This window comes from Felis catus, chromosome A2, assembly GCF_018350175.1.
Source record: "Felis catus isolate Fca126 chromosome A2, F.catus_Fca126_mat1.0, whole genome shotgun sequence".
In the NCBI taxonomy this organism is placed as follows: Eukaryota; Metazoa; Chordata; class Mammalia; order Carnivora; family Felidae; genus Felis; species Felis catus.
Window position 1 is genome coordinate 146,128,123 of NC_058369.1, and position 25,154 is coordinate 146,153,276.

Consider the following 25,154-nt stretch of genomic DNA (forward strand, 5'->3'; position numbering starts at 1 on the left):
CTAATGTGTGGAAGAGACCAGCAGCTTTAGGAAGAAATTCATGAACTCAATGCCATCTTTATGGGTCAGGGTTCTCTAGGAAAACAGAACAGGTAGAATATATATAGACACATACGAAGAGGTTTATTATGGGAACTGGCCCACACAATGACAGAGGCTGAGGAGTCCCCTCCTCTGTCTCACACAAGCTGGAGGCAAGCTGGTGGTACGGTTCCGATCCAAGCCTGAAGGCCCGAGAACCAGGAGGTCCGAGGTCCAAGAATAGAAGATGAAATGTCACAGCTCAAGGGAAAAAAGCATTCACCCTTCCTCTGTATTTGTTTTGTTCAAGCCCTCAATGGATTGGATGATCCCCACGCGCACTGGTGAGGGCGATCTTTACTCCTTCACCAACTCAAAAGCTAATCTCTCCCCGAAACATCCTCACAGATATGTCCGGCAATAATGTTTTGCCTGCTATCTGGGCATCCCTCAGCCCAGTTAAGCTGACACATAAAATTAATCATCATGGGGCGCCTGGGTGGCTCAGTGGGTTGAGAGTCCGACTTCGGCTCGGATCATGATCTCACGGCTCGTGGGTTCGAGCCCCGCATCGGGCTCTGTGCTGATGGCTTGGCGCCTGGAGCCTGCTTCGGATTCTTTGTCTCCCCCTCTCTGCCCCTAACCCACTCGCATTCTGTTTCTCTCTCAAAAATAAAAAAACATTTTAAAAAAATTTAAAAAAAAAAAAAAATTTTTTTTTCCAACATTTATTTATTTTTGGGACAGAGAGAGACAGAGCATGAACGGGGGAGGGGCAGAGAGAGAGGGAGACACAGAATCGGAGACAGGCTCCAGGCTCTGAGCCATCAGCCCAGAGCCCGACGCGGGGCTCGAACTCACAGACCGCGAGATCGTGACCTGGCTGAAGTCGGACGCTTAACCGACTGCGCCACCTAGGCGCCCCTAAAAAAATTTTTTTTAAGTCAATCATCACGCCCTCTGGGAACACCCATTACCATTTGAAAGTATACTCAGTACAGCCTAGCGGAATATGTACCAGAAACTTGAAACCGGTAGCCTCAAGCCTCAGGTACGCGGTGACGCAGGCTGACGATAAGGTGGATGGCTTCACCTCCTCGCAGCTCTCTGGATGGCAGACATTTGAAACAATGAGCCTTGACTTCAACATACTGGATCCTCTTCTCTGGTCCTCTGGAACATCATTTCTAGACAGACACTAACCCCAAAATGTTAAACAATACAACTATTTTCTTCCCTCCCCACCTGGATTCTTGATCTTGAATGGCTGGCCAGAGACCTCGAGGTCACCCGATTGCTCCTTTTTCTTCATGCCCAGACTGTTCATGTTGAAGTTGTCCTGACATTATTCTCAAGCCACCCTCTGTCCTTGACATTGTACCTCCCTTAGAGCCTTCCTGTCTCCCCTAATGCGTGCTATCCACACACACCAGAATTATCTTCCTAAGCACTAATGTCACTTCCCCGCTCAAAAACTCTTCAATGAGTTTTCCGTTTTCCAACAGAATCAAGACCATGCTCCTCAGCAGAACATACAAGATTCCTATCTGGCCCAACTTTTATTTTCGTTTCCTCTCTCTTCTATCCCTCAGTGCAAAGGTCTAGCCACAGCAGAACACCTGCTCTTTCAAGAACACGTGAAATTCTGCCCATTTGCTCACAACATTCCTTTAGCCTCAAATGTCCTTATTTCATTAAGTGTCTATCGTGAGCCAGTCAGTTTCAAGTGCTGACGTTATAAATAAGACAGACAAGGGGGTGCCTGGCTGGCTTGGCTGGTGGAGCATAGGACTCTTGATCTTGGGGTCAGGAGTTTGAACCCCATGTGTGGGGGTAGATTTAAAAAAAAAAAAAAAAGAGGGACAAGGTCCCAATTCTCACAGAGTCTCCATCTCCCACTCATCTCCAGGTCCAGCTCAAATCTATACCTTCCTGAAAATTCTCTCCAATTCCATACGTGAGTTGATTCTTATTTTTCTTAAGTAGGCTCTATGCCCAACGTGGGGCTTGAACTCACAACCCTGAGAGCAAAGGGTTGCATGCTCTACCAACAGAGCCAGCCAGGCGGCCCTCGCTTCTTTTGTTATACTAATTCTTCCAGAGTATTGAGCACTCTTGTCTTGTGCAACAGGTGTCTATAAATGTGACTTTCAGCCTGGGAGACAGACTCCTTGAGGGCAGGAACCAGGTAGTCCTTCACCTTTGCATTACCCAAGGGCTTGTACAGGGCCTTGCACACGGAAGAGACGGAATGTTTCTTGAATTGCACAAAGCCCATCCCAAACTGCTTCCATTTATACTTTAAACACACACTCATAAACAAAACTTGTGGAGCTTTGTCTTTTTTAAAGAAATGTGACTATTTTCCCTGGAGGGAGGTATAAATTAAAATTTGCAGTGGAAGGGCACATGGATGGCTCAGTCAGCTGAGCATCCAACTCTTGATGCTCTTGGCTCAGGTCATGATTTCACGGTTCAAGAGTTCAAGCCCCACATAGGGCTTGTGCTGACAGTGCTTGGGATTCTCTCTCTCTCCCTCTCTCTCTGCTCCTTCCCCGCTGATGTGTGCACTCTCTCTCTCAAAATAAACTTAGAAAGATTAAAAAAAAAATATCTCTCTCCCTCTACCACTCTCTAGATCACAAGTGTGTGCACTCTCTCTCTCAAAAAAAAAAAAAATGCAGTGGACAGACTTTCAAAAATTTACCCACATTATTATAACCTGGAATTAGGGTTGCAGTCCTTTTGAAGACCTTGTGTTAATGATTCTACACCACTCCTAAAGTGGTGACCTAGACAACAGGAGCTTCCAGAGAGCAGACTTCAAACTCACTTAGTCACCAGTCAGCAAAGGGCTTACCCCCTGGGCCCAAAGGCTCATGTCCATGAACATTAGAGAGCTGCCCGGCAGTGTGCCCCTCGAAGGAGACCATGGGGCCTGACAAGGCACGCTCACGCTGAAGGCAAAAGAGCACCCCTACAGAATAACCTGGAAGCAGCCTCTCCTGGCCTCAGCCACTGACAGGGGCTTCATTCAGAAGAGATATCAACACTATTTACCCTTTTAAAAATTAGGATTGAAAAATGACAAATTAGAAAATCTGACATGCATTAAAAAAAGGGACTCTCTCGGGGCGCCTGGGTGGCGCAGTCGGTTAAGCGTCCGACTTTAGCCAGGTCACGATCTCGCGGTCCGTGAGTTCGAGCCCCGCGTCGGGCTCTGGGCTGATGGCTCAGAGCCTGGAGCCTGTTTCCTATTCTGTGTCTCCCTCTCTCTCTGCCCCTCGCCCATTCATGCTCTCTCTCTGTCCCAAAAATAAATAAACGTTGAAAAAAAAAATTAAAAAAAAAAATAATAAAAATAAAAAAAAGGGACTCTCGGAGGGCACCTTTTGGGATGAGCACTGGGTGTTGTATGGAAACCAATTTAACAATAAATTTCATATATTAAAAAAAAAAAAAAAAGGGACTCTCCTTCAAACTAAAGAGATTTATGTAACCCATGATCTTGAATTGGATCCTGGTTTAGACAAATCAAATGTAAAAACATTCGGAATACCCAGGAATTTTGCATATGGACTGGGTATTAGATGATGTTAAGAGATCGTTAATTTTCGTTGGGTAAAGAAAATAGAAAAAATGTATTTAGAGACGGAAACCGAAGTTTTAGCAGGGGCAGAATATTATGATGTCTTATTTTCTTTAAGATACTGGAGTATAAAAGTGAGTCCTAATTGGTTAAGCGTCTGACTTCGGCTCAGGTCATGATCTCGCGGTTCGTGGGTTCAAGCCCCACGTCGGGCTCTGTGCTGACAGCTCAGAGCCTGGAGCCTGCTTCGGATTCTGTGTCTCCTCCTCATTCTGCCCCTCCCCTGCTCACTCTCTGTCTCTCAAAAATAAACGTTAAAAAAATTTTTTTAAAAAAGTGAGTCATAAAACAAACTACAGTTACTCAAAGAAAATATGACATTTCAGAGAAATGTCCCTTTATCAGTGTCCCTTTATCAGCTTTCACGGTCCCTTTATCAGGGGGCAGTCTTATTTAGACGGGGCAGGTCAGGGTCAATCTTCTCCACCACAGAGACTGATGCTCACCAGCAGCAGTGAAGGAGCCTGGGGGAGTCCCCCTCGGGGGGAGCCGTGTACCGGAAGGCATGTGGAGAGGGTGTCTCTCCTGAAGGACCTTCCTCCCTCACCTAGCCTATTGTTGTCAAAGTGAACAGAGAACACAAACAGCCTACCATTCACTGTAACACATCAGGAGATCTCCCGGTGACATAACGAACACTCTCTGGTTCAGAAATACCTCTTTGATGAGGATCACAAGCAAATTTCAGGCTTTGCGGCCAATCTGAAAACGAAAATTTTGATTCTGCCTACTGCTCCACTGACGTGAGCTCAGTGTCTGCCTTGTTTATAACAGCCCAGAGGCAAGGAGGAACACAACTCGCCGGCAGTAAGAATCCTAACAAGTATTTTATTAACACATTCTGTCACATTCCTGGGACACAAGAGTCTTCACAACACCAGCCCGTACTGACAGACACCAGAAGAGCTCAAGTGCTCGGTCCTCCATCTAGTTTAACAACCCCGCACTCCCTTAACAGAGCCAGGCTCGGCGTACTTCACCTGTCCAATCCCGGCACGGAAACAGGCTTCCCCTCAGGCAGACGCAGACAGTGACGCTGCCTTTTACAAAGACGGGGGATCCTTGTGGTTAAAACGGGATGGAGAAATCCGCCGCCCAAAAGGGAATTCAGACTCTTGCTTCTCCAAGTCACTCATTCCGCTTCTCTCCAGGAAGGGCTGGAATATCTTCAGGATGAGCATAAGGATTCCCACTGCCGGAATATTCGGAATACCTTCCTTGATTTCTCAGAGAGACTCTATAGGTAGAAAAGCTCATTGTTAGAGATTGAATTCTTTTATAGAGATGAAAGACGGGTAATGGCGTTAAGGCTTCGTCTATAAATTCCTCCCACAGGGATCTAGGTACATCTAGAATTGAATAAAACCCATTTTATATTTCGTATTACTTTATATTGTATACATAACACACACCTAAAACCAGACTAAAAATCTGCGTTCTGTCACAAGACTGCTAACATACTCTGAGCCTCTAACACATGGCTCATGTCCTCCCTCCAAGTATCTTCATCTGTCCTCATCTTTGTGAGGCTGACACTCCTGACCCACCATTAGTGCAGTGCACATATCCACCGGTTTCCGAATTGGCCCTAGTTCGTTATTTCTTGTGAACAAAGATTCACATTCGTGTGATGCTTCGCTGGGGTTAACAGTATAATTCAAGGCCAAGGAGTAAAATAAATGACTCTTTAGAGCTTAAACTATGACCCTGGCCTTCTCAGCTTCATTTTTAGCCAGCAGAGCTAATAATAGGAAGACTCTCACCGCCACTTGATCATGCCTATGAAGTGATCTGAGATTCTGAGAAATGGTGTTACAGGGAGACAAAACAATTCACTAAAAGATAAAAGTTCTCAGTGAATCAGAACACGCTGATCTCTCAGCCTTTGAGAGGCACAATAAAGAGCACAGGGTCTCAATGAGAACATAAATAATAATCTAGCAGATAATCCATAAAGTTATCTCCAGTTTCTGACATCAGATGACATTTTCACTGTTTTCTCATCCTCTTTGTGGATGAATGTTTCAATAAAATAAAAGGTCCCGAGGTGGGAGGTGAGGGTGGGGGGAGTTTGAGTTCTTACTAATGACCAAGGGGAATTTAGTTAATACGTTGACAACGTTAAAAGGAACTTAAGTTGAAAAACAACGTAAGCTTTTTTCTAACATGAGGATCCTTTGTGTAGCCTCATTAAGCTCTGAACTTCCCAGTCACAGCAGCTGTGGGAAGGTTAAAAGACAAACCACCAAAAAGGATCTTAAAAGTCCTGGAAACCAGGGTCAATTATGAGGCCAACTTTTCCCACTACAAAAACAAAAAAACCCCATAAAAACCCTGTGGGATTTCTTGTTAGTAAGATAGTGACAGAGGGGAGTCAATAAAAACTTCCAGTACACTATTTCATGAAGATCTAGGCAGAAGAATTTACGTGCAGACATTTGTCTTCAGATAGCTTTATGTATTTTCAAAGGTTTTAAATTAGAAAAACGTAGATTTTCTTCCTGTGGAAAAACCTGGAAAGCCTTCCTTCATTTGTGTATTTAAAGGGTACAGATGTACATTCTCGGGCTCGCTATCGTTGTCCCCAGTAGAATCCCATGATCCTGTTGAGCCACGAACCTGGGACCACTTCCCTTAAACGTGTACCGGCAAGTATTATTTTACTTTGTCCTTGGAGGTTACAGAAATCAGAAATTATTCTATTTACACTGTGCTAAGAGGCAAATTTGGCAATGAGCCAGCAAAGGAAAGCGAACCCAGTTTCCGTGATTCCTTAATGCTCACCCTCCTATCACTTCCATCCTTTACACACAGTAAACACGTGACCCGTTTTCTCAGCTGTCACGATGGATTTGCATTTACCCACATGTGCAGGTAGCAGCAGTCACTACTGCCGTGGCTTGCTGAGGCTCAGGGCACAAGTCTGGGGCTGTGGAACAGAGCCAAGTAACGTGCCCACCGTGAGGAATGAAATCGCAATCTTGGGGTCAGGGCACAGTACTCAGACGGCTAAGCTAACTGGCCAGGCTCCAAATGCAAGTGACAGCAACTGATAGAAAAAGCAGCTGTTGTGCAACAGGAGGCCGGAACAGCTGCCTCATCATCTAGCTCTGGTTCTGTATTCCTTTTCTACTTTGAATCACTTTAGTTGAGAAGACAAAGAATTTACCAGAATTTGATGGAATGCCAAATGCTAAACTGCAGGAAGACTGAATCAGTTCCACGCCTGTTCTCCCGGACGAACCCGGACTCGGTCTAACCTGACTTATGAGAGCTGAGGGCAGGCAGGGTGCTAATTATAGGACCAGCCCCTATTCCTCATCCCATAAACAGCGAGTGCTGCACACACAGAGGCAACGGCTTATCTCACCATGGAGTCTGTGTCAGCTGGCTGGCTGGACTGCTTGTGGGCCAAGAGGATGTTCAGCACGGCCTTCCAGCCTGGCTCTGCCGCGGCACTGGCATCTGCCTCAGTTCTGCCATCCTCCCTGGTATCCTGGCCAAATGTGACATTCACCCAAGGGCACCAGTCTCTGTGCTGAGAGGTGGGATCAAAGAAGCTTCGGGAAGATGTGTCCTGAGAGGAGGAAAAGAAACAGTGCTGATGAAGGGCAGAGGCCACGTCAATCCAGAGAGGCACTGCTGTGACTTGTCCAGTTCAGAATCTCACAACTGCCCACATTTCCAATTTGATGTCTCCTTTAAACACTGCCTATGTCGGGGCACCTGGGTGGCTCAGCTGGTTAAGCATCTGACTTTGGCTCAGGTCGTGATCTCACGGTTCACGAGTTCAAGCCCCGCATCAGGCTTGCTGCTGTCAGTGCAGAGCCTGCTTGGGATCCTGTCTCCCTCACTCTCTGTCCCTCCCCAGCTCACGCTCTCTCTCAAAATAAATACACTTTAAAAAAAAAATTTGAACACTGCCTACGTAGTGCCCACTCTCTTTCCAAATTCTTTCATTCCCTTTGTGTTACATCAACAGCACCTGATCAGGTATGTCCTCCCATCCCCCTGCCCGCCCCATGTGCGTGAAATAGTTACTACCTCTGCAGAATCCATTCCAAAGAACTGAAATGACAAACCTCTTCAAGCTTTTTCCTTTTGGTCACCCAACTATCCCATCTTGAAACTTATTGTCTTCTCACAGCCACGGGACCACACCTGCTTCTCTGTACTACGCGGCGAGGGTCTGGCGTGCTGTCTGCGCTCCATGACCTCTACACGCAGGTGGACTCACCGAGCTGCTAGAAGAGCAGAGGCGAGCCCGTTTGGCTCTCCGGAGAGGGCTAGATGGCACTTCCAGGCCAGTGCCGTCTCCTGTTCCCATACTTCGGGTCACAGGACGAGTTCTGGTGGTGGGGCTAGCAGCCTCTGGCTCAGGACGGTCAACGGGACTAGAAGAGTCCCAGCTCCGAGTTCGGGAGACGACAGGGCCTGGGCTCCTTTCAGCCTGAAGGAAAGAAGAGGGAGGAGAAGTACACCAACGATGGAAATGACTATGGTCAGAAGACGTATTTCTAGAAGCAGGTGCAAACAAATACTTCACAATTTAAACTGTGAGAATTTACTTTCTGAACTGTCGACATATCTAAACTCTTCAAAAAATGATCGATTTTTATACAAAATCATGAATTTAGCTTCTGCGTCGTAACTGGTGAATAAAAACACGCGGTATTTTGATCACTGTGGTCAGAACTAAAGCTTCCCCACCTAAGTTAATCTCCAACTTTTCCACCACAACACTTTTGGCAAGAAGGCTTTTTTTTTTTTTTTAATGTTCATTTATTTATTTTGAGAAAGTGTGAGAGAGAAAGCATGCATGAGCAGGGGGAGAGGCAGAGAAAGAGGAGGAGAGAATCCCAAGCAGGTTCCTCGCTGTCAGAACAGAGCCTGACGTGGGGCTTGGTCTCAAGAACCACTGAGAACAGGACCTGAGCCAAAATCAAGAGTCGGAAGCTTAACCAACTGAGACATCCAGGCACCCCAAGAATGCTTGCTTACTTGCTTTATTATTTTAAATGTTTATTTATTTTTGAGGGACAGAGCACGAGCAGGGGAGGGGCAGAGAGAGAGGGAGACACAGAATCAGAAGCAGGCTCCAGGCTCTGAGCTGTCAGCACAGAGCCTGATGCGGGGCTCGAACTCATGAATCCTGAGATCATGACCTGAGCCGAAGTCAGACGCTCAAGTTGGACTGAGCCACCGAGGCGCCCCCGAGAATGCCGCTTTTAAAAAGGCCACCCCAACAAGCCAAGTAAGTCTATACCTGCTCGGAGCCAGGGGAAAATGTGGCATCCTGACTCCGAGTCATCATCCTCCGAGGAGATTCAGGCACCAGAGGGAAGCGCTCTGCCCGCCCCTCAGGGCCTTGGATGGGGGAGCTGGTCAGGCCAAACGACGCATCCAGTTCAGTCATGGAAGACTCCATCTGCTGGAAGCCCCAGAGCCCCACCTTCCTCGTGCACTGTGAACAGCTTATCAAGGAGAGCTGCATGGGTTCCAGAGAAGAACTAGGTAGGAACAGAAAAGAGAGTTTTCTCAAAAGGTAACACTTCCACGGGACTAAGTGTAATCATTTGTGAGAATGCTTTATCTCATCAAATAAGTCTCTGGAATAGTCCAGTGGATTGGGAATCATGGCATCTCGAGGCCCCTGTCCTCCGATCTCAGGACCCCAACTCCAGTGTCGCTCACAAAGTTCCTACAGAAAGATCTAATGGTCTTGGTGTCATCTCGAAGGCAAGACTACATTAAAGGTTATTTTATAAATTTCTTCTGTTCCTTTTAAATGAAAATATCCCCGGGGCACCTGGCTGGTTCAGTCGGAAGAGCATGTAATTTTTGATCTCGGGGTCTTGAGTTCAAGCCCCACAATGGGTGTAGAGATAACTTAAATAAACTTTAAAATAAACAAACAAACCTTAAATAAAAAATATCCCTTGATCTATCAAAGAATGCATAGTTAAGGTAAATCAAGATTGGTTCAAAGTTTTTTGGTTTTTTAATATTTTATTTTTAAGTTATCTCTATACCTAACAGGGCTGGAACTCATAATCCTGAGATCAAGAGTTGAATGCTCTACCGACTGAGCCAGCCAGGTGTCCCAGTTCCAACAGTTTTCTATCTCAGAGGGAGTCTATGCTAAATTGAGCAGCTGGAAGAGAAATACCAACATGGAGGCTCAGAGGACTCTGGCTGACGTTTCCTTTGGTAGTTTTTATGAACTCAACTGATTTTTCTTCCTTTCTATAAACAGAAAGGAGCTTCACTGCTTACAGGAGCACAAATTCCCAGCTGGGAAGCGATAGTAAAAAAAAAAAAAAGAACAAAAAAAAACAAAAACCAAAGTTCAGGTGTGTCCAAGAATTCCCACGTTCTAATTCTGGAACTGTTACTGATTCTTATCATCCCCTCACCACCCTCTTAGGTTTTCTTTGTCTGCTTTTCTGACAGGAAAACACCATGTGATCTACAAATACTATCAGTGACTGATGTAAACCAGTGTATGACGATGTCAAAGTTCATGTCACCCTGCAAATTCACCGACTGACCTGCATGCCCAGCCGCACAGAGAGAGGACACAGGCAGTGACGTGGACTTGGATGTCTGAGCCTAATTTGCTTACAGCTTTTCTCTCATCCGTTCGGTGATCAAGTTCGTCTTCAAGCAGGTGCAGGAGAAGACTGATCTTGTCTTCTGTCAAGCACTATAAAGGAACCAAGGTTCCTTAAATTAAACGTCCAACCACAAAAATGACATATAATGATGTACTTAGATGGTACAATGCAAAAATCATGAAAGAAGTGCCAAACACGAAGACAATTCTCTTCATTACGGAAGGCTTACTTCCAGGACAGGGCTAAGGTATTACAAACCTTTCTGAATTGCTCTGGATCTACTGACTGAGAAAAGTAGCAGTTTTCCTAGAACTACTAAATCTTTTCTTAGTACTAATTTGTTTTCAATTTACCAATTGCAGGGGCACATGGGTAGCTCGGTCAGTTGGGCGCCCAAGTCTTGATTTTGGCTCAGGTCATGGTTTCACGATTCATGGGACTGAGTTCCCTGTTGGGCTCCAAGCTGACGTGAGGAGCCTGCTTGGGATTCTCTCTCTCCTTTCAGCCCCTCCCCCACCTCACTCTCTCAAAATAAATAAATTAACTTAAAAAAAATCAATTTACAAGAGTGCCTTGGTGGCTCAGTCCTTTAAGCACCTGACTCTTGATTTCAGCTCAGATCATGATCTGACCATTGGGGAGATTGGGTTCTGCGCTGACAGTGAGAAGCCTCCTTGGGATTCTCTTTCTCCCTCTCTCTCTGCCCTTCCCCTGCACATGCACTCTGTCTCCCAAAAAAAGATATTTACCAATTGCGGATTTTCTCTCAAACCTGTACACTTCAAACCAAAATAGGAAAAACAGATTACTATTTATATCTTGACCTGACACTAAATTTACTTCTTGACAAAATGAGAACTTACCAAGGTCTTTATTTTTGTACTAAGAATAATAAAGAACTGACAGGGTGAACAAAAAAGCTGCCTTGGCTAGGGACAAGGGACATTTATAATAGGCACAGAGGGTAACACTTCGGTTAAAATCCAAATGGCCTCGCAACTTGAAGAAGCAAAATAATAGCTACTATTTCCTACAGTAAAGCTTGTCTCCAGAGTGTGTGCAGGGTGATGAAACAGGACACTAGATAGGGACACTAAAGATAGGGCAGAGCATTTCTAATTTCTACTCACAGGGGAGAAGGGAGTTTATAACTTCTCCTGGAGTATTTTCTTTGGGAAATGATAAGCAATAAACCATATGAAGTCGCATTTCAGGATCTTCTGTTAAATAGTTTAAGTAACAACTCAAGATAAAATTGAATGTATGCCATTTAAAGAATATCTAGAAGTTTCGAGGGAACCATTTACTTAACTGTCAATAGCTGCCCTTCTAGCAGAGACTAAAAAAGTCCAGTTGAGGGGCAAACAACTAGCTCTCTTCACAGCAATCTGAATCCTCTGGTCATTTAAGGAAATGCTTCACGTACAATCGCTAGTGACAACTGAAGACTGCTGTAGGCTCGCTAAGGAAAACTCACCATAGTTTTCAAGTCCTCTGGCCTCAGGGAAGGAAGCTGAAGGTCCAAGTGACAAAGGCTTTGAAAACGATCTAGGAATTCGCTAACAAGAACAGCAGGCTCATCCAATGGCAACATCCCAAATCGATCTGCGGACAAGGTAAACTGGAAGATCATATTGGTGTAAATGGTAAAAAGTCAAAGACGTGTATGGAACGACAGGGGACAGGTACTGATAAAACTGATCAAGTACTTGAAGATATTAAGAATTATTGACTTTTTTTTGACAGAGCTGTGATGTTTTTGTGAATATGTTTAAAAAAGTAGATTTCTCGAGAAAGGTTTCTCAGAAGCAGTCAGGTCTAAGCTGAATTTGAGACCAACAACAGTGTGCAAAAGCAAAGGCCCAAAGGATGGCACAGGTGCGGAGTTTCTCAACAGTTTCACGGGACTGGAACCCAGTGCGCCTGTGGGGAAAGTAGTAGGAGACGGGGTTGCAGTGTAGAGAGTAACTAGACCACGATTTTACTAATGTATGTGAAGAGAAATTACCGAAAAGATTTTTTTAAAGGAGGAAGTGACATTATAGATAATATGCAGTAGTTTAGAGTAGAGATCATAAAGGGCCAGCTGGGATACAAAAAAAAAAAAAAAAAAAGCTTAGCAGACGTTAAAGTGACCTAAGGTAATAATCCCTGCAAGATACTGGTGGCATAAAGATGGAGAGAAGGAGCATCCATGTTATAAAACTCTTAATGATCAATGACACTTCATAGTGTAAGAAAAATAGGGCATAGTAATATATAGTGTTAAATTGGGATAATGATATCAACTCCTGATGTTAAATAGAAATCTAGCAGTGATGGTTTCACAAGCCCACAAGTATGTCACAACTTACCAAACCGTATACCTAAATATGCACATTTTATGTCAATTATTCCTCAATAAGGCTGTTTAAAAAATGGGGGGGGGGGTCTGGGTGGCTCACTCAGTTAAGGGTCCAAATCTTGATTCTGGCTCAGGTCAACGATCTCACAGCTGTGAGATCGAGCTGTGAGATCGAGCTCCATGTGGGGCTCTGTGCTGGGTCAGACTCTGAGCTGGGCACGGAGCCTGCTTAAGATTCTCTCACTCGCCCTCTGCCCCTGCCCCGCTTGCCCACATACATGCGTGCTCCTGCTCTTTCAAAAAAATAAACAGAAACAGAAAAAAGAAAAGAAAAGGGCACCCAGGTGGCTCAGTCAGTTAAGCGTCCAACTTTGGCTCAGGTCATGATCTCAGTTTGTGAGTTCGAGCCCCGCATCAGGCTTTGTGCTGGCAGTACAGAACCTGCTTTGGATCCTCTGTCTCCCTCTCTCTCTGCTTCTCCCCTGGGTAACCTCTCTCTCTCAAAAATAAACATTTAAAAAAAAGAAAAAAAGGAAGAAAAAATCTCTTTTCCAGTTTTATTACTAAGAGGTACAGGGGCACCTGGGTGGCTCAGTTGGTTGAGCGTCTGACTCTTGATTTTGGCTCAGGTCGTGATTTCACGGTTCATGAGTTCAAGCTCCACGTCGGGCTGTGTGCTGAAAGTGCAGAGCCTGCGTGGGATTTTCTCTCTCCCACCCCACCCTCTGTCAAAATAAATAATAAATAAAAACTTAAAAAAAAAAAAGAGAGAGATACAAAAGTAGTTAACAATAGCACTTTTGTCCGCCATTTATTGTATCATTAACAACCAGATTTTGGTCTCTAATACTATTAAATATTATCAAACTATTTAAACTTGTTGCCAGTAACCAAATATGTCAAAAATAAATGCCATCAATTTATTTTTATTTATTTATTTATTTTTTAATTTTTTAACGTTTATTTATTTTTGAGACAGACAGAGCATGAACAGGGGAGGGGCAGAGAGAGAGGGAGACACAGAATCGGAAACAGGCTCCAGGCTCTGAGCTGTCAGCACAGAGCCCGACGTGGGGCTCAAACTCACAGACCATGAGATCATGACCTGAGCCGAAGTCGGACGCTTAACCGACCAAGCCACCCAGGCGCCCCAACCATCAATTTAAAAAGATGTATCATTTTACAAAGAATGTCTGATTATAAAAAACTAAGATCAACAAGAAAGGTATGGACTTTACAAAATCAAGTGAGGTTTAACAATAAAAATAAAACATGTTCTGATGACCAGTGGCTCAAGTTTGACAAAACTTAGGAGAAAAAAACAGATCCCAATGTCCTTCTGATCACCTTCCAATTTAGGGTTTGGTCTGATCCCTACAATTCTAAGAAAATACTAGTAAAAATTGATGAAGGCAAAAGAGCAAACAGAAGAAATTAAACCCATCATGTAAATGTTTTAACATGAATTAAAATATGTTTTATAACTAACATATGTGAGTATTTGGTCTACTTCAGTGTTTGATATGTTCAAAATAATCAGTCTAGTAAATCAGTAATTATAATTGTTATAATTTGAAATGTTTAAAGGGATTTAGTTTTGTTTGTAAATACTGGTAAATGTTAGAAAAAAATTACCTACAAAACTGTATTTATTAGATATGCTTAATAAATAAAAGCACTAAAAGTACAGATAGTTGTCGGTGTTCCTTTCTTCACACTAAAGTCTCTTGAACGTGAAAGAACCGAACCAAGGGATGATGTAACTGAAAGGTCACATTTCAGATTTGGGAGGTAGGATGGATAGGACCAGGTGGTGACAACAGGGAAGAGCATCTAAGGTGACTTCCAGGTTTCTGGCTAGGACAAGGGGGGGGGGGGGGGGAGGTGTCAGTACCATTTACCAAGATGGAGAACATAGAAGATGAGAAGCAAGTTCTAGGTATAAAATGAAGCATTCAGTTTTGTATATGTTGAATTCCAGGTCTGCAGCAGATATTACATGGAAATGTTTAGAAGGCAGCTGGAAATGAGTCAAGCTCAAAAGAGAGGTCTGGATAGGAGTTAAAGGTATGCAAGTAGGTGGCAGCTGAAGTTACGAATAGGACCAAGAAAGCTGAGTGTGTGTAGTACCAAGAGGCAGGAACCACCAGCAGGGTCCTGGGCGGATCCTAGAAACCTGGACAGGGCACACGGAGAGACGATTCCACATCCTCAAGGAGCGAATGTGTTTGTACTATCCAGAGAAATAGCTGGGCCAACAGCAGAAACTTCTGTTACCATGACCTTCACTTTACAATGTTATTTCTTGGGTCACCTGAGTGGTCAGTTGGTTAAGTGACCGACTGCGGCTCAGGTCATGATCTCGCAGTTTGTGAGTTCGAGCCCCGCATCGGGCTCTGTGCTGACAGCTCAGAGCCTGGAGCCTACTTCGGATTCTGTGTCTCCGCCTCTCTCTACCCCTCCCCTGCTCATGCTCTGTGTCTCTCCATCTCTCGGTAACAAATAAACGTTAAAAAAAAATTTCTTTTTTTAAATGTTATTTCTTGGGGTGCCTGGGTGGCTCAGCTGGTTGAGCGTCCGACTTCGGCTCAGGTCACGATCTCCCAGTTCATGGGTTCAAACCCCACATCAGGCTCTGTGCTGACAGCTGAAAGTCTGAAGCCTGCTTTGGATTCTGTGTCTCCCTCTCTCTCTGCCCCTCCCCTGCTCATGCTCTGTCTGTCTTTGTCTCTCAACAATAAATAAATAAATGTTTTTAAAAAAAAAAAGTTTATGGGGCGCCTGGGTGGCGCAGTCGGTTAAGCGTCCGACTTCAGCCAGGTCACGATCTCGCGGTCCGGGAGTTCGAGCCCCGCGTCAGGCTCTGGGCTGATGGCTCAGAGCCTGGAGCCTGTTTCCGATTCTGTGTCTCCCTCTCTCTCTGCCCCTCCCCCATTCATGCTCTGTCTCTCTCTGTCCTATAAATAAATAAACGTTGAAAAAAAAAAATAAAAAAAAAAAAAGTTTAAAAAAAACCCTGTTATTTCTCGGAGCACCTGGGTGGCTCAGTCGGTTAAGCATCTTACTCTTCCTTCTGGCTCAGGTCACAGTCTCACAGTCTGTGGGTTCAAGCCCTGCATCAGGAGCGGAGCCTGCTTGGGATTCTCCCTGCCCCTCCCCTGCTCACTCGCTCTCTCAAAATAAATAAAAACCTAAAAAATTAAAAAAAAAATCATTTCCTACTAGTCCCTTTCTATCACCTGTTCATCTATCAGTAGATGGCACTCTATGAACATTTTCAATCTATTTTTTTTTCTTCTTAGTGGTTATTCATGGAATATTCCCAGGTGTCAGTGACCCTGGAATTAGCCTGAGTTGTCCTACTGAAATAATAAAAAGTATACCTACTTTTTGGCACTAATGTCTGGTCAAGCATTAAGTTTTGCACCTGGTCTTGGTGAGCCCTCCAGAAGGCTCTGCTGTAGAAGTTACTCACTCAGCAGGAATATGCCCATGTGAGCAGTAAAATATTTAAAACTCCCACTTGTGACTACATTTTGGGCTCCCTCATTCTGAAGCATTTGTGCATACAACATTTAAGAGTCTTTAAGAGTCCAAGATACTATTGGGGCACCTGACTGGCTCAGTTGGTAGAACACACAGCTCTTGATCACAGGGTCATGAGTTCAAGCCCCACATTGGGCATGGAACCTACTTTAAAAAAAAAAAAAAAAAAGAGTATAGATACAATTAAAAAGAAAAAGAACTAAAAGAACTTTAAAAGACATGAAAATATTGGGATGCCTGGGTGGCTGAGTAGGTTGAGCATCTGACTTCGGCTCAGGTCATGATCCCCGGTTTGTGAGTTTGAGCCCTGTGTCAGGCTCTGAGCTAAGAGCTCGGGGTCTAGAGCCTACTTCGGATTCTGCGCCTCCCTCTCTTTCTCTGTCCCCCCCACCTTGCTTGTGCTCTGCCTCTGTCTCAAAAATAAACGTTAAGAAAAATTGAATTAAAAAAATATGAAAATATTAGCAACTGCATCACCTTAATATTTTTCACAAAACAACTTCTAAATCAAGATCCTAAGACCAGTAACAAAGGAGCTATCATGTATTTTATAAGGCAGGGCATTCTAGAGTATGAGGCTTCATAAAATTCCTGTCTCTTTGCCTAAGTATAAATTTTGGAACCAAAAAGTAAACATATCCTGCTGTTAGTTTCCCAGAATACATAGTCAGATTCACTCTAAAGTAGCTTAGTTTTTTAAAAAAGTAATGATTCAAGTCAATAACTCAAGTGAAGACAATCACAAATTCACCGGATTCAAGAGAGGGCGCCTTGCCAAGGCCCTTATAGAGGCGGTCTTTGGCTTCAATGCTGTTGTTTATGTTGTGTCACTTCACTGGGACAAATTATACATTTGTAATCACTCTCATTTGGCTTCCCGTGAGTTGGTTTTAGGAACCGAACCCCAACTCCATTTAACTGCTACGGTTAGTGCACCAAAGGAAGCCTGGAGAGAACATGGGACTGCTTGCTATGGGGGGCAAAGCAGAGAGTTTGAAAGCAGATAAAACCACAGTTTTGCCTCCTCACCAGTTGGTTTTAAGATTTCTGATTCTGGGTGCCGGGGTGGCTCAGTTAGTTGAGTGACTGACTCTTGATTTCAGCTTGGGTCATGATCCCAGGTTCGTGGGATTGAGCCCCGTGTCAGGCTCTACATTGAGCCTCTTTTTTTTTTTTTTTTTTTTTAATTCTCTCTCTCTCTCTCTCTCTCTCTCTCTCTCCCTCCCTCCCTCCCTCCCTCCCTCCCTCCACCCCTCTCCCTTACTTGCATGTACATGCTCTCAAATTAGAAAATAATAAAACAAAAATAAAAACGTTAGGAAAAAAAAATCTCTGATTCTGTTTCCTCACTTAAAAAACTGTGTTGGTAATCTACCCCCCAGGGCCCCTGTGAGAATTAAATGGGATAATGTATGCATGGCTAAGCTGTCAAATGCCCTTAATAAAGTTAAGTAATAACCTAACAAGTAAATGAATGTAAATTCTTCTTTAAAAGCCCAAATAGAAAGGAAAAAATGAAACTTCAAAGACTAGATTTTCACAAAGAAACAGACAATATTAGAAATGCAACAACCAAGAAGGGATGGTCAATGGGAAATCTTGGAAATAAGTACCTGGGGAGGGGCTGTCTGGCCAGAAACAGAACTTCTCATGGGCGGTGCACAAGGCTTTCTTCAGCTCAGCACATCGGTCCTTATCTGAAACCCATACAGGCAGCAGTGCCTTAGAAAACACTATAGGGATTCAAAACCTAATGACTAAGAACCTTTAAGAGTGTGGATAGAATTAAAAATAAAAATGACTAAGATAATTTTAGAAGATATGAAAATACTAGCAACTGCATCATCTTAATATTTTTCAGAAAACAAGTTCTAAATCAAGATCCTAAGGTCAGTAACAGTATTATGTATCTTATAAGGCAGGGCGTTCTAAAGCACGAGGCTTCATAGACGTGCCTTGTTTCTTTGCCTAAGCATAAATTTTGAAACCATAAAGTAAATATACTCTGCTGTTAGCTTCCCAGAATACAGAAAGTCAGGTTCACTCTAAAGTAGCTTAGTTTTAAAAAACAGTAGTAACTGAAGCTAATAATTAGGACAAAGACAATCACAGATTCGCCTTGCTATATGTAACAGTACACATTCTTTGATCAAACACAAGTGACTGTTCTTCTTAGAAAACCAGTCTAATATATCTTTGAAAATGGAGGAAAACGTAATTTGTACTTTATACTTACATCTGTCAAAATCAAAAGCTGGTTGTAAACTGGCACAGAGAAAAGCCTGACAGCTGGAACACTTGAGCATATCACATTCAACTGTGACCCAGCCGTACTTTGCACAGACAAGTGGAGACAGCTCAGAGGGCTTACCTGCCCATTTCAGAGAGTATTCATGTTAAGAAAAACAATGCTGCAAGTATATTAAGATGAGTAAGTCAGAAATGAAAACTTTAACTCATTCTTTACATATATAGGAATAAACACGTTAGGTTAAGAGGAAAAGCAAGTAAGGAAAGTTTGGAAAACTAATTTCTACTTTTTTATTTTTTATTATTTTGAGAGAGAGAGAGAGAGAGAATGAATCCCAAGCAGGCTCCATGCTCAGTACAGAGGCTGACATGGGGCTCGATTCCAAAACCTGGGATCATGATCTGAGCCGAAATCAAGAGTTGGATGCTCAACCGACTGAACCATCCAGGCACCCTGAAAAACTATTTTTAAAGCACAGGCAGGGCGCCTGGGTGGCTCAGTTGGTTAAGCCTCTGACTTCAGCTCAGGTCATGACCTCATGGCTCATGGATTCATGCCTCACATCGGGCTCTGAGCTGACAGCTTAGAGCCTGGAGCCTGCTTCAGATTCTGTGTCTCCCTCTCTCTCTCTCTGCCCCTCCCCTGCTTGTGCTTTGTCTCTCAAAAATAAATAAATGTTAAAAAAAAATTTTTTTTAAAGCACAGGCACATACTTCACAGAACAATGGAAGTCATTTGAGTAATAACCAGAGGGAAAAAAATTTTGAACTTTTCCTCTACAGAGCCCTATGTGTATTCTACATGTTTAAAATGTTGATGCTGGGGCGCCTGGGTGGTTCAGTCGGTTAAGCGGCCGACTTCGATTCAGGCCATGATCTCACGGTCCGTGAGTTCGAGCCCCGCGTCGGGCTCTGTGCTGACAGCTCAGAGCCTGGAGCCTGCTTCAGATTCTGTGTCTCCCTCTCTCTACCCCTCCCCTGTTCATGCTCTGTCTCTCCCTGTCTCAAAAATAAATAAACATTAAAAAAAAAAATTAAAAATAAATAAATAAATAAATAAATAAATAAATAAATAAATAAAATGTTGACGTTATTAATGGTTGTGGGGTGGAATACAGAAGCCATTCCCTTTTGCTTATTGTGAAATACTAGAGATTTAAAAACACTTGTAAAAGTACAGGGATATGCCTCAGCAATAAGGATGGTAAAAGTCAAACAAGCAGAACTATTTTCTGTCACTCATCTATGCTCTTTTATTGTACCATGTTTGCTTTTACATTCTAAAGAATAGTCAGTAAAATTAATAATGATAATATTCTTCATTATTTCCCCTGCCCAAAATTTGATTACTATGAACTAATGTGTGCACGTAGTCTATGTGTGTTAAACAGGCTGAGAGGACCCAGAGCATCCAGAAGTATGCGCTTGGGAAAATGTCCTAAAACATTTATTGATCTTTAAAACTCAATACTCAACATTTTACCTAAAGAGCTCTATTTTACAGAGCGCGCACACACACACACACACACACACACACACACACACACACCAACACACACATAACACATGAAAGAAGATGCAGGAAAGTTCTATATTTTTATAAGGGATACAGGAATTTGAAAACATTCTAATATTAGCAAAAGAAGGACTGAAGCCTAGAAAACAGAATTTAGATACAGATGTTAAAGGAGTTGGCATCACCTAAAATAAAAGTAACAGAATTACTTAACTGGCTAAGTGAAAGAAATGATTATCATACCCAAAGCGGTGGTCAATTTATATCCAATGAAAACAAAAAAGAACAAAGGACAAGGTTCCTTTGCAGAAAATGAGGAATTAGTCCAAGGTATGGCAGTAGATGATTAAAATACCTTCCTCTTCCTGAGAAATTTAGTCCGAGAGCCATCAGGTGGTGAGCAAGGAGAACAGCCAGGAGGGTGAGGGAGGCAGTTCAGCACAGGGTGTCAGAACCCAAGTTGGGTAAAGAGGGGCCGCACCTTGAGGTGTTGGGAGTCAAGTGGAGTGTAAAGAGAATCTCTACAGGGCCCCCACTCACCAAATCAGGGATAACTGTAATATCAAAACATATAATGATAGTAACAGATTAAAATCCACTGAAAAAGCAGCCCATACTGCTACAAATAAATTACATAAAGTTTGATGAGGAATGGGATATTTGCATTTTCAAAGCACCTCTGCACAAAACACTTTTTTTTAATGTTTGTTTATTTTTGAGAGCTAGAGAGAGAGAGAGAGAGAAAGAGCTAGAGCAGGGTAGCGGCAGAGAGAGAGGGAAACAGAATCTGAATCATGCTCTAGGATCCCAGCTGTCAGCACAGGGCCCAACTCGGGGCTTGAACATGCGAACTGCGAGATTATGACCTGAGCCTCGGAGGTACCCACCCCCCCCCCCCGCCCTACTTTTTAATTACAAAAGAAGTGTTACAATGGAAAAGACGGGCAAAGATGGGCAGACACTCCCTAATCAAGTGATCAAAGTGATTATCACCAGGAAAGGGATAAATCAAATTCATGTGCCACCTGACAGGATACAGTGAGAACACAGCATCATTCTGTGATATTCCTAAGCTACCTGAATCTAACTATAAGGAAACATCAGATAGATGTGAATTGAGGTACTCTCTACAAAACTACTGGCCTGTAATCTTCAAAAGTATCACGATCATGAAATTCAAGGAAAAACAAGAATCTCAACTGGATCCTTTTGCTATAAAGAATATTATTAGGGGGTACTTGGGTAGCTTAATTAGTTGAGCATCCGACTCTGGATTTTGGCTCAGGTCATGATCTCATAGTTCGTGAGTTCGAGATTGGGCTCTGTGCTGACAGCAAAGCACAGAGCCTGCTTGGGACTCTCTCTCCCTCTCTCTCTCTCTGCCTTTCCCCTGCTCACTTTCTTTCTCTCTCTCTCAAAATATTTAAACTTAAAAAGAAAAAAAAAAAGAATATTACTACGACAACTGATAAAATGAATGGGGTCTGAGGGTTGGATGGCAGTAATTTATTATGTGAAATTTCCTGATTTTGATGGCTGCGTTGCAGTTACGTAGGAAAAAAGTCCTGGTGTGTAGGAAATATCTGGGGGTAATGAGGTATCACTTTGGCAACTTACTTAAAGGTAGCTTAGAAAGGAAGTTCTTTGTAACCTGTGCAACCTTTCTGCAAGTCTATAATCGTTTTATATTTTTAAAAAATCACTCTAGTGAATAGAAAAGGGCACAAGTGATGGGATGTCACCTGTGAGATTAGGTTACAAAAAGAGTTTAGCTTCTGTCTTGCTCTCTTTCACTTGCACACTCTGATGGAAGCCAGCTGCCACGTTTTGTGAACTGTCCCTGTCAATAGGCCCATGCGGCAAGGTACACAGGGAGGTCTCTACCCGAGAGCCACTATAGAGCTGAAGCCCTCAATCCAGTAGCTCGTGGGTGAGCTTGGAAATGCATCTTTTCTTAGCGGAGCCTGGAGATGACTGCAGCCTGTGAGGAACCCTGAGCCACAGGACCCAAGGAAGCCATGCCCAGATTCCTGACCCACAGAAATTGTGACAAAAAAAAGTTTCTTTTAATATTTATTTATTTTTGAGAGAGGGTGAGTGAGTGGGAAAGTGGCAGAGAGAGAGGAAGGCAGAGGATCCAAAGCTGGCTCTGTGCTGACAGCAGGGAGCCCAATGGGGGGGGGGCCTCAAACTCATGAATCATGAGATCATGACCTAACCTGAAGTCAGATGCTTAACCTACTGAGCCATCCAGGCACGCCCCATGTTTGTTGTTTTCAGCCACTAAGTTTTAGTGTAATTTGCTATACAACAGATAATATATAGGGGAAAATCCAGAAAGAGACAGGAAGTGTAGTATACATAGCCTCATGCTATAATCCTGGCTCTGCCATTAGCTAGCAGGCTGACCATAGGCAAGTCACATAACCTACCTGAAACTGTTTCCTCTTCTGTAAATAAGTATAATAATGATACCTATTTTCACGGGTTTAAGGTGAAGACTGAATGTGATAATATACATGAAAACACACCACATACAAATGTTAGTTACTATTCCTTTTCCTCTCAAGCTCTTAGTGTTTTCTTCTGCAAAAAGAAAAGGTCAGAGGCACTTGGGTGGCTAAGTTGGTTGAGCATTTGACTCTTGATTTCGGCTCAGGTCATAATCTCGAGGTTCGAGAGTTGGAGCCCCATACTGGGCTCTGCACTGACAGTGCAGAGTCTGCTTGGGGTTCTCCCTCTCTCTCTCTCTCAAAATAATTAGTTAACGAAACAACAAAAAGCAAAGGCCAGATCATCTCAAATATCCCTTTGAGGAATAACATTTTATGATGCTAATTTTCCTATAAAATATCTTACCAAGTTTAATTCTTTTTTTTTCCCCAAGTTTAATTCTTAAATTTACAACATCAAAATAAGTGCTGTTATTCCTCGTTCCAGGAGTGGAAAGTGCAACTCACGTGAACTAATAAAGAAGGATATAGAAAATGTTTCCACCCTGCTAAAGAAGGCTTCTTTGCTTGTAGATTCCAATGGCGGCTGTTCCGCTTGGGGTGACCCATTAACTGACTGGAATGTGGCAGATGTGTCCTTCCTAAAATAAAGTGGCAGAACTCTCAGAAATCTTTCACAGCATCACTTTGCCTAAACATTTTGCATCTCGCTTCTCGGCACATCACAGTGTCAATCACGCCACGCTGGATTTTAACCTTTCTAAAAATCATTTCAGTAATGTCATTCCTCTGCTTAAAATTATTAATTAGCTTCACAATAATTATTAAGTAGAATCCAAATTCGTCAGTCTGGCATTCAAATTTCTTTACCGTTCGTTCATATCTAAGTTTCAAGTAATTTCTACCTCCACGGTGCTCCACTAATCCTATACCGGAGAACTTCTAGCTCACTTACTGTTCTCCAACAGTATTTCACACAACTTTAGTAAACACAAAATGAGACTCAAAGCTTCTGTGCATTACAAATTTGAGCCACCTTACAAATAGAACTCCTTTAAACACAGAGAAAAATAATTTTGATAGGTTTCTACCTGAGTCGACCATTGATACCCACTCTCCCAAAACAGAGTTTCAGAATTCAAATCAAAGTAAAGATCTTTGGGCAATTTCATGAAAAAAATTCAGGGAGGAAAAAACCCAACAATACAATTATCTACTTTTAGTGAAAGGCATTTCAACAGCACCTGGCAGGGGTAGAGGGAGGAATCCTTGAGGACAAAAATCATCTTAATAAAAACAGGATGACAGCAGCTATTATAACTCGAAAGATATAAACTCATTCTAGGAATCTTGCTCAGAGAGCCAGCCTCAGGGAGGTGCGGTTCTTGAAAGAAATTCAGAGGATCCATAAACTTGGATGAGAAAAAAGTGACGTTTATTTTATTAACCTCTAGCTGAAATTCAGCACTTCCTTCAAATACGAATGAAGGTACTAAAAAACCCCTCACAAAACATAGTAGCATCAGCAGTACTTACGAATTTGTCACCAGTGGAAATCACAGGCATTTTGTCACATTACGGTTGCTGAACATGTTGTGAAATACCACTTATGCCCATGATTACTTCAAAATTATGGTAAATAATAGACTTATTACTAGAGATTACTTAACTTTCCAGTAATGAATCTTATTACTAGACATTACTTAACTTTCCCGTATTACTAGAGATTACTTAACTTTTTCTTTTACTACCTTGATAACCGCATTCTAAAGTAATTGGTCCCCTTTATGTTGCTATGCATTTTATTTTATGCATTTAAAAATATTCTGAGAAGGGATTCATAAGCTTTGCCAGGCTGCCAAAGGTGTCTAAAGCTCAAAAAAGATTAAGAAACCCCACTAACAGATGTCAGGTGCATATTCAGTTAGCAGTCGCCTTTTTTTCCCTTCCGCCCCCAACCCGTTTTATAGCAAAATGCCGCCCGTGGTGCTGAAAGCAGTACATCCCGAGGCTAAAACCGAGTAAACGTAGTAAACCCGGTCTCTTTCAGATCCCGGGACGTTGCCAACCCTACAGACAAAAGTGCCGACCCAGAGGACTCCCCCCACCCCCCGCCCCGGGCCCGCGTTCCCCAAACCCTCTCCAATCCGCCGGCGCCGGACCCAGGGTGGACTCGTGAACTCACGCTTCGGCGCCTCCTTCTTCTGGAGCAATCCCCTCATCTATCAGCTGCCTGACTTTTTGGGGCGTCCCTTCTGGGGAGCGAATAACCGCACCCCAATTCTTTTCAACCCCCGCGGCAAACGCCTGCCCCTCACTGGGCGCCGCCATCTTGGTCCGTTGCCGACTTGCTTCCCCGCGGGCTTGAAGGCTCAGGAACTTCCGTTCTGCGCGGTTAAGATCCTCCTCTGGAGGCGCGGTCCGGCGCGTTTGCCCACGCAACTCGCAGAATCTGACCGCGGGGCCCACCCCTTCGTGGCCATCTTAGAGCGAGGTAAACCCTCATTACAGAACGAGGTAAACCGCCTTGGGAGCTCCTAGTGTTTAAGCCTAGGTTGAGGCTTATGATGTGGGGTGTTTGGAGCGGTGTTTCTGCAAATTCGACAGGGATGGGGGGGCCAGGTTGAGTCTTAAATTAATTAACTGATAGGGCCTTCCTGAGTTACGTGTTTTTACAAGGGAAGAAATGGCGACCGTTTCTTGAGAGTAAAGCATTTCGAACTTTTCTTAGAAACCGAGTTACAGTGGGTTTCTAAGA

The 25,154-nt window shown here is 43.3% G+C and overlaps 1 protein-coding gene across 1 annotated transcript; it reads right to left on the reverse strand.

Moving 5' to 3' along the window:
• Positions 1-4,478: 4,478 nt before the first annotated feature.
• Positions 4,479-24,782, reverse strand: ZC3HC1 (zinc finger C3HC-type containing 1). Its single transcript, XM_003983043.5, has 10 exons — positions 24,582-24,782; positions 22,926-23,037; positions 18,414-18,564; positions 17,791-17,874; positions 11,765-11,892; positions 10,222-10,376; positions 8,937-9,180; positions 7,908-8,120; positions 7,041-7,247; positions 4,479-4,907 (listed from the first exon to the last, which is right to left on the reverse strand). The coding sequence occupies exons 1-10, from the start codon at positions 24,725-24,727 to the stop codon at positions 4,839-4,841; spliced, it is 1,509 nt and encodes a 502-aa protein (XP_003983092.1). The 5' UTR covers positions 24,728-24,782; the 3' UTR covers positions 4,479-4,838.
• Positions 24,783-25,154: the final 372 nt, after the last annotated feature.

What these genes read in the sequence shown, in the direction of transcription:
- ZC3HC1 (XM_003983043.5), bottom strand. Translation starts at nt 24,727, where the DNA reads ATGGCGGCGCCCAGTGAGGGGCAGGCGTTTGCCGCGGGGGTTGAAAAG. An exon ending in GCAGGGTGGAAACATTTTCT is followed by an intron (nt 18,565 to 22,925) that starts ATATCCTTCTTT and finishes TAACATGAATAC; the next exon opens with TCTCTGAAATGGGCAGGTAA. An exon ending in GCCAGACAGCCCCTCCCCAG is followed by an intron (nt 11,893 to 17,790) that starts GTACTTATTTCC and finishes CCTTGTCCGCAG; the next exon opens with ATCGATTTGGGATGTTGCCA.